The sequence below is a fragment of the Gymnoscopelus braueri genome, assembly GCF_963280865.1.
Source record: "Gymnoscopelus braueri genome assembly, chromosome: 3".
Lineage (NCBI taxonomy): Eukaryota > Metazoa > Chordata > Actinopteri > Myctophiformes > Myctophidae > Gymnoscopelus > Gymnoscopelus braueri.
The window spans coordinates 37,103,969-37,119,396 of NC_137612.1; the positions used below are offsets into that span (position 1 = coordinate 37,103,969).

The 15,428-nt window shown below is 40.8% G+C and overlaps 1 protein-coding gene across 1 annotated transcript in view; it reads right to left on the reverse strand.

Moving 5' to 3' along the window:
- Window positions 1-8,992: 8,992 nt before the first annotated feature.
- ppp1r16b (protein phosphatase 1, regulatory subunit 16B) overlaps window positions 8,993-15,428 on the reverse strand; it is a 147,574-nt gene continuing 141,138 nt past the window's right edge. The window contains exons 10-11 of the mRNA XM_080424405.1: window positions 13,338-13,482; window positions 8,993-12,808 (exon numbers count right to left, since the gene is read on the reverse strand). Coding sequence (XP_080280531.1) covers window positions 12,323-12,808; window positions 13,338-13,482 — 631 coding nt within the window. The 3' untranslated portion in view covers window positions 8,993-12,322. The remainder of the gene's footprint in view (window positions 12,809-13,337; window positions 13,483-15,428) is intronic.

A 15,428-nucleotide genomic window follows, 5' to 3' on the forward strand; every position in this document is an offset into this window, starting at 1 on the left:
ATGTACTTAAAGTACCAAAAGTACAAAAGTATTCATTGTGCAGCATGTCCCATTTCACAAGTTTTCAAATGTATAAAATCCTTTGAAAATTGCAGATCTTCAAGCTAACAATACGTCAGATACAACGCATTGTGAGCTTGTAGATCGGCTATTTTCAAATGGCGAAATGTATAGGGCTGAAGTGGTTAACATCTTCAACATTCAAGTGGTTCAACATCTTCAAAGTAACTAGTAGCTAAAGTTTTCAAATAATTGTAGTGGAGTGTAGTGGAGTAAAAGTACAATATTTGAATCTGAGATGTAGTGGAGTAGAAGAAAAAAAAGGAAATTGGAAATACTCCAGTAAAGTAAAAATACCTCAAAATTGTACTTAAGTACACGTACTTAGTTACTTTCCACCACTGGTAATTAGGTTATGTGTGGGGAGTACTTCAATGTAATTAGGTTATGTGTGGGGAGTAAGTCAATGTAATTAGGTTATGTGTGGTGTATTAAATGTGTCTCTGTCGTAATTGAATGTTGTTAAATTCAACAGTGTTTTCTTAAACCAATGACAAGTCAATTTGTCATTGAGTCTTTGATCTAAGTGAGAGATTTTATGTAAATACATCACAAAATCACAATGTTTTAGCCTGCTGCTGTTAGCAATGGAGTAATAGCCTAAAACACTTTCTCTTACTTAGCTCCTACAGAATTAGTTGTTCTTGTTTTTACAATATGTCAACTCAACACTCTCTTCATTGAGAAGGAATGCATGAGAATGAGGAAGGAAGGAAGAATGCATGAGCAATGAGCAATGAGCATGATGCAGTGTGGTGTGTTATGTTGTGCAGTGTGGGTATTATGAGCTGTCATTTGAAACTCATTGCTGCTAGCTATGACGCACTCTATTTGAGAAGTTGGGTAATTCATGAGTCAGAAAACTAATCACATTAATCACATTTTAAACATAGGCTACAGGCAACCTCGATTGTGTCCTGTCAACATAAAAGCACTCCATTCAACTCCATTATTATTTCTCCCAACTTATTCTTGAAATAAGACAATACAACAGGCTATTATGTAATAATAATAATAATACATAGGATTTATAGCACTTTTCTACAAGTCGCTTTACAGAAACAAGATTTAAGAAGAACTAGTTAAAAAAAGTTTTAAAAAACTACAAAAGAAAGGTAAAAAAGGGGGGGGGGGTTGGATTTTATATCGGGAATCCGAGTCTGAAATGTACTTTTTTTCAGCTACTGAAGCTCAACATTTGGATATCTTATGTCCAACCCATTTTCTTATGTCATGAGACTAAAGGGCTTCTTCATAAGACTTGTGAGAAAGGTAAGGGTATTCTTTACACCAGTAGAGAAAGGAGCGAGGGTAAAATGTGTAATGTTGTGTTCAACCCCTGCATATGGGGAACAAATATATAGCAGTCTGCCAATGGAGAAGTGTACAGTATGCACAACCACACAGCTGAACTGTTTCATACACAGATTATATATTGCCATTTTAAACATTGAAACTTTTCATTCATATTTTGGGTGAATTCAAATGCAATTTTAGTCCTACACAGTAAATCCTCAGTGTTCATTTAACTCTGCACTCTGAGTTACAAATGGATAAATTAACATCGAGGATTTTATTGTACAGTTGAAAAATGTTGCTCTCTTTTCTTCTCTTATATTCTCTTTTATATTTCTCTTTTATTCTCTTTTATTTTTCTATGGTAGGCAAGCAACAATAATAGGTTGCAAAATCATTTCACCCATAACCTAAAAGGAAGTGCTGATGCAGTCACCATGTGGTTAAAACACATAATACTGCATCTGTCATACTGCAAGTCTACACCAGAATGAAATATAAAACCAGAGAGGATGATCCTATAGTGTTTGTATTGTACTTGTGTAACAAGTACAATACAAACACGTGTATGTGCGTTGTGCATGTATTCATTTTTAATCTGTTAAATACATTTGTAACTATGTTCACCAATAATAATAATCCCACATAGTCTGACATAAGAGAAAAGAGTCTCATACTGTATGCTAGATGTAGCACTGTGATATTAAAAATGAAGTGGAAAGGCTTGTGACAGTGAGTAACGTTTTTAAGGCAATAATAACGGTACATTGCCTGCCTCTGAATTCATAACACAAGTTCATTTGGATGTAAACATTCCATCAATGCTGGCTTAGCATTAAGCCTGATTTATACTTTATCGTACAACGGTGTCACGCTCTGAAAATAGCTGATCTACTAGCTCACAAGGCGTGGTGGACAATTTGCTGTTTTCAGTGTGCCACACTGTCGTATAGAGTAAATTTGGCATTAGTGTGAAATAAAACATGAACGTGAAGAATAAAGGTTCTCTCTGGCATCAGGAGAGCTGGTTATAGCAACAACCTCCTCACCAAATCCCACATATACACTCATCTCTCAGGCTTTCAGTGTGTATGTCATTTAAAATTCCAAGCTGTTTCTAATTAACTTGTTTTCTGAAAAGGCAAGAATTATATAACTTTCTTTTTAGTCGATATTTGAATGTTCCTTTTGATTGACCAGTCACAGTGGTAATACTTTGAGCAGATTACAGCCCTGGTAAAACACACTGGCATTTTCTGTTAACAGGAATGCATGCAAACAGGTTAGGGGTGAAAAAGGTGAGAAGGATCTATGAGCAGTGGAAAGACATACCCACTAGGGGGGTATGTTCCATTTGGGTAGAATACTGTTGGCTACACTTATATACTCTTAATGTTATAGACACTTATAGACTCATAGACTTTCTTCCTGTGCATGTCGGTTTTGCAATGTGCCAGCAAAGTATTGCTTCACTTGTTTGAATAGTTAATTTCTTTGTGGCAGAGCATGCATGCACTTTGCATGACCTTTTTAATGTATTTTCTTGAAAACACCCCATAGAGGAATCATGCTCTTGTCCTTTAACCAAAATGTCAACCTCCAACTGCCTCCACCACCCTCTTCACTACCATAATTTGCATAATTTTCGTACTCATTCAAATATGCATGGTTCCGAGTATACAGGAGTACAGGAAGAAAGTATGCGGTTTTCAAATTGTGGGTTGTGACCCATAAGTAGGTCACAGGAGGGGGGTAGGTGGGTCACAGGAGGACTACAATAAACCCTAGTTTATGCTTGACACAATTTTAAGGCACGGTAAGTTTAATTTATTTTAAATACAATTCCATGCACTATTTGTGACCACACAGATAGGCTATTCACAGAAAGTTTTTATTTTGAATTGAGTTTCAATTTCCATGTAGGGTTACATATCTGTAAACCGAATGTAAAATGTAATTGTAAATTATTGTTTCAAAGAAATCTCACTGAAATATGTGTGGATCTTGAAATGCCTCATCTGTTTATCATTAATATATATTAATATATAATAAATACTGTGGAAGGGAATACTGTTTGATGAACAATATACAGATACCTTTTTGACATGGTAATAAGAAGTACCACCACATGTGGTTTGGCATGAAAAGGTTTGGGAACCCCTCCACTGTGTCACAGTGTGGCCAGCAGCCTTCTACCCACAGAAGGCATACCCCAGACCCCTGGGCACACATAGGGATGGTGATATCGGTCATTGCACGTACTCTTACGGGCTATCAGCGGGGAGTGTTGGGCGGGAGGAGTAGGACGAAGGCTCTATGTCCTCCTGGTGGGGGCTCCTCACTGGCAGTCAGTGGGATACGACAGCAGTGACAACACAGAAATGTGTGTGGGGAGGAATCAATTGGCATAACGACTAAATTGGGGAGAAAAAGGGCTAAACAATAATTGGCTACTTTAAATAAAAAAATATAAAATGTAAAAAATATCAATTATAGTTGACGACTGATTGTCATACAAATAATTGCGATTGACTATTTAATTGTGTTTTTGACATTGAACATTGTCACAACAACTTTTATGTTTCTGTTTCCTTTTAGGCTTTGTGAACAAAAATTGCACAGGGCATGTGTGAAGTTTGCAACAGTCCGAGTTCTGAATAAAGGCATGCAGCTATGCATTTATCTGATGCAATGGTGTTATGGTAAAAAATAGAAACATAGTAACAGAAAAATCTCCTGCACACTGTCTTCAAATGCAAGAAAATAATGTAATGGGAATATAACAATATTTTTTTATTGTCTATAAACCTTCATCATTAACTAGATCAGTGGTTCTGTCTACACAGAGAATGTGGAGGAATTGTTATTTTGATCAACGTTTGCCCGTTATCTCTCCTATGGTAGGCTACCACATCAATACAGCATGGAATTGTGGACAAAATCTTATCCAATGATAACAAAATATTCTAGGTTTTGGGTCTGAGAGGCAAAATCTTCATCAAATGGTGGTTCGTGGCTCAAATGGCGAATAAATAATGGACCTTGATATGAAAAAGGTTGAAAATCATTTAACTAGATAACCTGATGATAACCTGAAACGTTCCATGAAAGTATTTTCTTGCATTTGGGTCCCTGCTTGGTCTTCTCCTACCCACCTGTCTCATACAGTAGGTGTGTGAAAGACTTGCTTTTTAAAAATAGCCTAGAAACATGAAAATGGGCATACACTGTAGCCCCATGAGAAGTGCATTCCAGCAGCAGCAGTGACACACATGAGAAACATATAGAGCATGACCAACAGTTGATTATCAGGTATAATTCACCACTAAAACGAGGTTTGAATGCATGGAATGTTTTACAGCTTCATCGATCTACTGCATGCTGCTGTGAAATCATCTGTTCAATCTCTGTTCCATCTCTATTGACTGCTGCTCCCATTCCTCTCTACTGTAAATAGCCTCTGTCAACAGGAAATGACTGTGAAGACCAAACTGTTACATTATGCATTTGTGCCCCTATACAGACATAAGATTCATTAACAGCAACAATATCAGTTGTAATAGCTTTCTACTTAATAAGAATCAATGCAGCAGTTGACAAAGGCTTGTGCTGTGTCAGTGGTATTGCAATGACTAGTTGTCTGCGTTGCATGCAGCTTTGTCCCTTGAGTCTATTGTATAATGAGGTGTTCCCAAACCTTTTCAGCTTGAGACCCAAAAGACAATTTTGTCTCCTCGACAAAAATACATTATGAATTAATAAAATAATAATAATAATAATAAAAATAATAATATAATAATAATTTTTAAAAAGTGAAAATAGGAGCCCACACAACGCATCACATCATAAAGTGTTTTGAGCTGGTAGATCGGCTATTTTCATTATTTTGGAAAAAAAAGAAAAAGATTTAATGTAGGAAAGGTTGTAGGAAGTTTGAAAAAAGTGGATATACTTGCGACCGATACAAACAGGTCCGCGAACCAAAATTGAATGTTACTTTTTTTATACTGCTATAGACTCTTGTGATAGACTGTCCTGGGCAATGGACCCTCTACACACTATCACATAAGTGTTTCTGTGCTCCTGGATGAATGGAAATCAAGAATGCGTGATACCATCTCTTATGCTTAAGAGGTGAAGAGCGAGTGAGTGGAAGAGTTCAACCTGATTCATGCTTCGACACTCTTTTCAGTTGGAAATACAATATATACATATACAATATTTGTGTCACACACAACTTTGTTGCAGAAACATAAATCAGGCTTTGTACTCAGGATATTCACTCAATAGCTCTTCATCAGTCTGTCAGACCTTCATGCATAACATGACAGGAAGAGTATCCACTTAGGCCTCTTAAATTATGCATACAATGGGATGCAGTTGAAATAGCTGTGGCCACTGAGACCCCATAAATCCACCTGCTCCTGGGAAAAGAGCAGAGGTTCTGACCCCTCATAAATCTGTCTTTTAGTGAATAAGCACCCGATACCTAGAACTCATCCCATTGAATGGGGCTGTTATCACCGTTATCATCCACTATGGTCCCAGTAGGTCCCTACTGGCCTACCAGGAGGCTCTGGTAGGCCGTTATCAGCCATCCTTTGGGTGATTCAATGTTAACGTATACCAAAAAGGGGGCGGAGTCAAATTGAAATACAGCACAAAACCCCATTCCAGTATGCCTCGATTGCCTCGGTGGAGTGCCTCGACTTTCAGACCCAACCTTCTGGGATCGAATCGCGACGGAGGCGCGCTGTCTGAAGCGGACTTGAGCCACGGGAGTCACCAACGAACTAGGCTGCCCTAGTGCGTCTGATATCTGGTCTAGAGTCTCCGGAGAGAGAATCCGCCGGATCCCATTGGTTCACCGATCTGTGCTCCCGCCCCCGCGCCCCTCCTCCTCCCCAATGTGCAGCATTGAGAGCCCTGACGTCACAACATTAGGAGCGACGCCCACTGCACTCTGATTAGTTGGGGAAATCACCTTCTTCCTATGCCAAAAACGTCAACAGGCTGGTCCAGGCTCTTATTTTTGAGCAAAATGCGAAGGAAAATAAAAGCCTGGAGATCGAGGCTACCGCCGAGCAAGCTCAGGCGAGCGAGTCACCGTGCCCAACGTTGCGATGTCCACTTCAGCCGACTCAGCGCCGTCCAAGTTACCGATAGGGACAGAATCGTAAATCATGTTTTGGGGTGAGCGTTCGGCACAACTGCCAATCAAAGTCACTACTGGCCAATCACAGCACATCTTTTCCGGGACTTGAACTGGTCACGTGACAACACATGCGTTAACATTGAATCACCCAAAGGAGTGGCTGATAACAGTGATAACAGCCCCATTCAATGTGATGAGAACATGCAGAGTCTAGGGGTTCGAATCCACCGTGGTGCATCCAGCTTGCCAACCGTCTATACGAACACAATTGGCTGTATTTGGATGAGGGAAGCCGATGGAGGGCAATATTTGTCAATGCACATACCCTTACGGACTGGGGTGACACCTGTCAGTGGGGAATGTTGAACGGGAGGAGTAGGACAGATGGAGGTGCTATGTCCTCTCGGTGGGGGCTCCTACAAAAGCAAAAGGGTACAAAAGCAGTGGCAAGTAGTGGGAGGAATTCATTTGCATAATGACTAAATTGGGAGAAAAAGGGTAAAAACAAAACATTAAAAAAAGTTAACAACCCACTATCCACTCCTCTCCCAACTGTCTTTCCTTTCAGTTTTTTTGTCATTCCTTCCTCTAAATAACAACCATCTATACATCCACCCCACCCTCCCCCTCCCCCTCTGCTCATTTGATCCCACTGTGAATTATTGGGGAGGTCAATGTCGATATCCAACTACCTTGCTGTCCATCCCTCCATTATTACATATTTGCCTACCATTTTCCCCTTAATTAGTGGTGTGCTGGAATGTTGGGATCAGGCTTCCATCCATCCATCCAATCTCCCTTCTTGCATCCCTCCATCCATCCATCCATCCATCCCCCAGTGAATCTGTGGCGTGATCTGTGTCTTTATGCTATTTCTGGCCCAGATCCATTTCCCCTCTTCACTGAAGAGGAGCGGAGGATCTGAAGGGGTTTGAAGGACTGGGGAAGGAGCCAGCTGGCTCGGCCTGAATACGGTCCGCCCAGGCCAGAGAACAGCAGAGGCACAATGGCAGGGCCATGGAGCACAGATGGAGGTCAATGCAGTCTGGATTGTGCTTCTGTCTCTCAGTCTATATGCCCTGCAAGCATTGACTGTCACCAAGGGAACATAGGATGAGTAGCTGAGGGCTCCATCACATATTTGCTCTAGACGTTGGGAAAAGTAGTTTAGTGTATATGTTTGATTAATTAGGCAGTTTGTGTTTCAAATCAATTCAAAAGAATGTATGAATGTATCCACTGTCCAAAATATAGGTTAACAATTTGACAATTGCATAAGTTGCTCTATACAGTAAATATCAGTTGTCCTACCACCACATACTATTACTAATAATTATAACACTCCCCTAAAGTGAACAGAAATGCAATTCTTGCAGGGCTGAAATTTACAGCTGCAAGGCTAGTGCTCAAAATCCTACAGGTTGACGTGGCCCAACATAAATATGTATGATAGCACTATGAAATTTACTGTTGCCGAAGTATGAGTTGTCTTTTACTGCCCACTCTCCTCATCTCTGCCCCTTTCGAAACCAACTGTTGTGTCAAAGTAACGCCTCCACCACAGTGAAGCCTTTAGAACTGCTGACCCCAGTGACCCCAGAGCAAGTGAGAGGAAGTTCAGAGAGAGAACCCTGACAGAGAGGGACAGACAGAGGGACAGAGAGAGAGAGAGAGAGAGAGAGAGAGAGAGAGAGAGAGAGAGAAAAAATATGCAAATTACTGGGTGAAGCAAGGCCTAGACAGCTGCGTACTGAAGGGCAGAAGGAGTGCACATTAGTAAACTGCACCATTTATGTGAATGTGACATGCATGTATTAAGTAGTTCGGACTTGCAGTAAGTAAAAGAGCAACTGAATACATTTAAAATATGTCCGAAAATAACAAAGAGCCCCTGGATTGTTTCCTTTCCCCCCAGTGATGTGTCCATCTCAGACGGCTGCTTATACAGTATGCCAGGCCGGCACTCAATGGAAAGTGAATACATTTTTAAATGAAAACACAAACAGTGGAACAAACACTTGAATTATATTAACCTGCATGAGATGTGTCTTTGAAGACTGGGTCGCCTCTCCTGCAAGGTTAATTATGTGCATTTTAACTACTTGAAAAAACATTTGAAACCAATGAAATATTTGCCCAAGTTAGAAACAAACACTCTCAGGATAGTAATAGAAATACAGTAGTATGCCCAGTCTGCATTCATTACTGGCTCTGGATAAAGTAGTACATTCAAGTCATCTCTTGACTCTAGTCTAAACCAGTGGTTCTCAAACCTTTTAATTTCAAGGACCCCTATAACGCTGAGTTATACACTCTCAGAGTTACAGACTTAAGTCCATTTGGACCCCTCAAGGAAGCCTGAGGGTCCCTGGACCCCACTTTGAGAACCACTGCTCTAAACACAAATGTGTTTTTGCAAAAGATGGTGGTCCTTCTTCGGTTAAGACACAGCCTTGCAAATTCAGTAAAGACTATATAAAATGCTCAAAATATACAATTTATTCAAAATATGTTAATGCAACCATCAGTATTTTCCAGTAATTACAAAATCAGTAGTTCATTTTTTAAATATTCATACTTGTTGACAGTGAGGCCTGCATTCAGACACAAGCCCTGACAAATCCTTCATAATACTACTTGCTCTTCATTTTACACTCATGGCTGCCCTTTTGCTGTCTGCCTCAAATGTGTCAGTGTTGACCGATTTCTATGGTTAAACTCTATTAAATGCATTTGAACATCAATCTGAATTGATTTGAATGAATTGACCCAAAGTGGGAAGTAGAACCTGAATTTCAATCAAAATTAATTGATGGCCTTAAGTGAATTAAATTAAATTAATTTGACTCAACAACCACACTAAAAGGGAAGAAATATTGTAGATCATTTAAGTTTTACAATATACTAGCTCTTTAAAAAATCGTTTCAAAAATCAATTTGAATTTTGGAAAAAAATCCCCCACAATGATTCGGAATCAACAGCAAACTTGGTCTATTGTAACAGTGAGGGGAAAAAATGTAGTTGTAACAGTGACATATTGGAGTAGGCTACTTGACTTTCCTGACAGTTTCTAGAGTAGACAATAGCACTACTGAAGGAGCATTTTTACAGACTCACAGCATCCCCCGATAACTGCAAATCTTTTCATATTGGTCAACATAATGGCTATTTGTTTTTCATATTCCTAAATGAATAACCACAGTACAATGCCACAATAGTAACAACAAAAACCTGGAAATGCAGTTCATAGGAAACGGGTAAAGGGCTAACAATACAAACATATTTACAAACGTCTGTACATGTATTTGACACTGTACAATAGGGGATGAGGCGGTAGTGGCATAGAGGGATACACCAGGCATTAGGGAAATGGCCACTAACCCGAACCAACAACTCACAACGAATGTACAAAGAAAAAGCCTTCTCCACACGTTCTAAATGTTCAAACTTGTTCTATTTTTGTATCATGGAAGACTCTTTGGCACTCGCAGAGAGATTAGAAGAACTGTTAATAGATTGCGTACTAAACTACTTCCCGTTTCAAGACCTATTCAAGACCTACCTGTTGCATACAAACTGCAGGACAAGCGTCAGACTGCTCTTGCTTGGGTTATGCCTGATTTATACCCAGTTATGGGTGTTGTAGACCAAAAATAGCCGATCTACAAGCCCACTTGTGGGCTATTTGTGTGCGACACCCAGCGCAGAAGTATAAATCAAGCCTTAGTACTCAAGCACATAGTCGACGTGTATGTGTAGAATTCTCACTGTTAATGGTTACAGTAATACTTTACAGTAATTCAGACATTACTCACTAACAATTTCTGTTTACCAAACAGGGACAGTGACAGGAAAAAAGGCCACAAAATGGCCAAAATTCTTTGCAATATATCTGTCTGAGCTATCCACCCACATACAATGGATTATTTTTGTGTCTCTTAACAACATCTAGATACAGTAAGCACTCAATAACCCCCCCAGCCTCTTTTTCCACAGCTGAATGTTAACATTTATAATTTCTGCCCTACAAGGTGCTTAGCTGGAAGTCACACCAGCTCATCTGTTATTGCATTCGCTCTCCACAGCTCACACAAATAATAAATACACTCAACTTTATACCAATCATAACGTTTCTTCTTACATTATTTTTTAAATAAGAACTACTAAAGCTGTACAATATTCTCAAACAATGCTTTGCTTAAATCATCTATCGTGGGGTAAGCACAAAGTGGATTTGGCGTGTACGATTGGGCATGAACACGGAAGACGGTGAGGGGTGAGATATAGTCGACAGGTGGACGTTAAAGTTACAGTTTCAAAACACTAGTGCAGCATTGTATTCTTTGCTAGCTTAAAACCACTTATGCCCTATTTCCTTTTTTTGAAAATGTCAGATAATCTTTAAAAATGTTCAACTATTATTATTTTAAAATTTTCAACTTTGTTTTCCAAATAGATTATCCATAAGCTTACGACACAAGCGTTGTGAGCCTCTAGATCTGCTATTTTCAGGACATAAAACTGAAAAAAATATAAAATAAATTGAAAATGTTTGAACATTTTCGCCTATAATGACATGCCCCGCACAGGGATGCCAGAGTCAAAGTGGTTAAGTCTTTTGTGGGAGCACAACACTTGTGGGATATTTTAACACTGTTCTATGGCATTCCTTCCCTTTATTCAGACAGGCAGCATTTCATTTCATTTCATAGAGAATACTTCAGGAGAGACGTCACTCGCTCATCTCTGTTTTGCTACGTTTTGCCACATTTTTGATAAGTTACAGTACAACACACAGTCCACCCTGATCCTTCTATGACGGCCTCTTAGCCTGTTCGTGGCGTAAGACCATGTAAAGGCTGTAGAACGTTGTTTGACATCAATGCGACCGTCCTAATAGAAAGGGTGTTAGAGAACATGGACTAATGTGGAGGGAGAAAAAAACACCATCCATTTGTAGGGTAAAAGAGTTGCCCTCTGATTCCTTCCACCAGGGTAGCGCAGACAGTCTCACAACTTTCATTCCAAATATCTTGCATCATCCCATAAGGCCTGATTCATAGCTTAGTTGTGTACCAGTGTCACGCTTCAAAAATAGCCGAGCTAGGACGTGAGCTTGTAGATCGGCTATTTTTGGTGCATGACACAGCACGCAACCAAGTATAAATCAGGCATAAGGCGCACAGGATCTGTGGGGACAGGAAAATACTCCCATGTTCCCCTCTCCTTCCCTCTGTCTTTCCTGTAAAGGTTGTACCACGTTCCTTTCTTTTTCTCGACAGCACTTAAACACGGGCCAGTATTTTGGAGTGAAAGGCCTCCAGTTTCAACAGGCATTAGATGGCAGAGTCCGGTTCAACAGGTACAGGAACAAGCATCTGTGCTTTCCTCTTACACATGGACCACAGGACCGCATGGACCAGCAACGGGCTCCTATCTCCTTGTCCAGGATGACGTTTAGGAAAGGAGGTACAGTGTTTTAAGGACAGGAATCGGCTCCTTTCCTGTTTTGATTTGATCAAGCAAAACAGCCACAGTGGTGATGGGACCGGTCCAATTTAAAAAGGTCAGGTCTCCATTCGTTTCAGGCCAGGAGTATAGGGGTGCGAGGAGTGTGGGTGTGGTGGTGGTTGGGGGTCACAGTTCACGTACTGGGACAGGAACAAAACTTCCTTCAGACTGGTCCCATTCCCACGTCTAGTGCATTCTGGGACCTCCTTCCTTCCCTCCCTCCTTCAGTAACTCCGCCTCGCCTCCTGTGCGATCACTTCCTGTTCCATTAAACAGTCAAATGACCCGAACCGCGGTCGCTACGACACGCAGCAGCAGGCGTGTCCCTTGGGCTGGTCCTCCTCCACGGGCTGCTTCAGTCTGAGGATGGGCGGGTCGCCGCTGGCCGGCGTGTAGTAAACCGCGCTGCCATTGGACGAGACCAGAGGCATGCGCGGGTCCTCAGGGGAGGGCTTCGTGTCGGCGGACAGCGGGTCCGCGGAGCCGTTACCGAGGTGACCGTTGAACAGCGGGTGATTCAGCAGCTTGGCGGCGGAACGCTGCTTTTTGAGCTCAGACAGCGTCTGAGCACGCTCCCGGGGCCAGGGCTCGTCGCCGGCGGGCTGGCTGGTGATGACCGCCGCAGCGCTGTTGTTGTCGGAGGACGGAGCGTTGCCGTTGGGGGGCGGCTGTGGGGGCGCGGAGGTGGCGGTGGAGATGAGGCCGTTCTGTTTGCTAACGGTGTCCTTCAGGATGGTGGGCGGCGCCAGTTTGTCTGGCACGGCTACAGCCACTACTGGCTTGACCTGTAGGTGTGAAGGACATGAATAAGTTAAGTATTATGATGATAATGCAGGCCTCTAGATGCAGCGGCCTGATTTCAGTTGTCGGCTGACATATGTTGATGGACGCTTGTAACATCTGTAAGATACATCCATAACATCTATAACATACTGTACGCACACAATAATAAATCTACCAAAACAATATAACACAAGCGTATGTAACTTTGGCCAGTGTTTACATAACAAAATAATAAATCATTTGTTTCAGCGAGAGGGCAGTGAGATTCTGCAGGTAAACAACACCACACTACTCCAGTGGCTGATGACTACCGTTATAGAGGGAAATTATTTTTATATATATATATATATATATATATATATATATATATATATATATATATATATATATATATATATATATATATATATATATATATATATATATATATATATATATATATATATATATATATAGTTTTGTACTAGGCCTTTAATGCCTGTTATTCAAGTGTGCCAGTAGGTATGAATGAATCCTTGTAATCAGACTCACATTCACCACTTGGCTGTTCTCCTGGTCAGACTCCTTCTCTCTCTCCTCCTCCTCCCTCCCTCCTCTCCACACGATGGCCTCTGTCTCGTACTCCTTGCGACACAGGTTGTGCCTGTCGGACAGGCTGGCTCGCCGCACCACTTTCCTGGGATCAACAAACACATATGGTTCACGCTGGGGCTGGATGATACAGTATGACTTCAAATCAATATCATGGTTATGTCAAACTTGGTTATGCCAAATCTTTGCCTCAATTACGATTAATGAACGATTATTTAAGATAAATAGTGAAAAAAGCGGATCTACATGCTCACAACACACGACTATTGGCTATTTTCCCTATTTTTATAAGCCGCCATTGTACAAAGAAGTATATAATACAGGGTTTAGTGGTTAATCAGACTAATCGATTTAGTCAATTATAAAAAAATCTATTAGATTTTTTTCATGTCGATTCGGTATAAGAAATAAAAAGAATTAGATAAAAAACAGCTTCTCGATTATTCGATTAACCTACATGAGCTAGTTTATCGGTTCAAAATGTCGGTTTCAATGCATTTTGGTTAAATTGCCCAGCCCTAGTTCCCGCAACAAGTAACAAATGTTAAATCTGTCGTATAAATCTTATTATAACTTACAATAATGTCGGTAAAGTCATTCTTTTTTTTTATAGGAGCTCCTAGAGACAGTCGCCTGAACAGCGTGCGAGGCGGACAATGTCTCCAAAACACATTTTACACAGCATATTTATACAACTCTTGAGAGTGAAGAGGAGGAGTATAGAAAGACAAGGTCTGTTTGGTGGACAGGCCCTTGTTATACTTGTACTGTAAGTACAAGTAGGGCCATAGTGGACTCAAAGCTTCTATATGTAACCCGCTCTTCTCATATGGTCTCAGGCTCTCAGGGCTGTGAATAGGCCAAACAGACAGGCACAAATAACCCAAAACAGACAGACACCTGTCCTCACAGCAGGGGCTCACATGGCACATGCCAGACTGCACCCACAAACCCACCAAATGTATGTATTTGTTACTAATGCTAATAACTCTTTTTTGGTGGTTGTTTTTTTTGCTCATTTAGCTCTGAAATTCATGTGACATTAGCACAGGAAAAAGAGAAGATACAACTCTGCTGCTGTCGTGCAGGATATACAATTTGTACACAATGTCTCTGCATTTACTCCTCTGCTTTATTTTTTATATATTTTATTTAAAGTAGCCAAGTATCGTTTTCCTCTTATTCCTCCCAATTTATTCACTATACCAATTTCAACACATTTCTGTGTTGCCACTGTTGTTGTACCCAACTGGCTCACCTGCCAGTGAGGATCCCCCACCAAGAGGACGTAGAGCCTTCGTCCTACTCCTCACTGAGTGACAGGCTCTTCCCCCAGCCCGTAGGACAAAGGTCACCCTCCCCCGAACACAGGCCAATAGTGTTAGCATGCCATAGATGCTTGGCCAAACCACATGCACCGCGGACCGCGGTGTATTCGAACCCCAAGCCTCCATGGTTGTGGACAGGTTCTGACATGTTTTAAGCCCATTGAATATGACTCACTGTTTAAAAATGTCAAACACGGATTGATTTGAAAAGTTTATCCGAATAAAGTTACTGGAGAAAATATTAATTGATGGGCGAAGTTCAAACGTTCATGGTTTGATAAAGGGTAAAATGTTAATGGCTGAATAAAATGTAAACAAAGGTGAAATAAAGTATAACTATTCATGGAATGGTCTATGTGTATGTACCGTATATGGTGAAGCTTTGAATAGACAATGACTTGTGTCCCCCAGGGGTCTATACTTGGTGCCCTACTTTTTCTTCACTGAAAATAGCCGATCTAGAAGCTCACAACATGTTGCAATGCGCTGCTTAGCCAGGAGTTGCACGGTGCAAGGAGTCATTTGGCAAATTGGTCTTAAATAGTGGAATATCATGTAATTTGGTCACCTTTAGTAGAGTTCAAATGTGCTTTACAAATTAAGTGACTTGACTACCATTGTTTGAAAATGCCTTTTCCCTCAGATTTAGCTGTCCTCTACAACTATTTATTTTTGTATGTACTGACTTAGATACCCCATAATT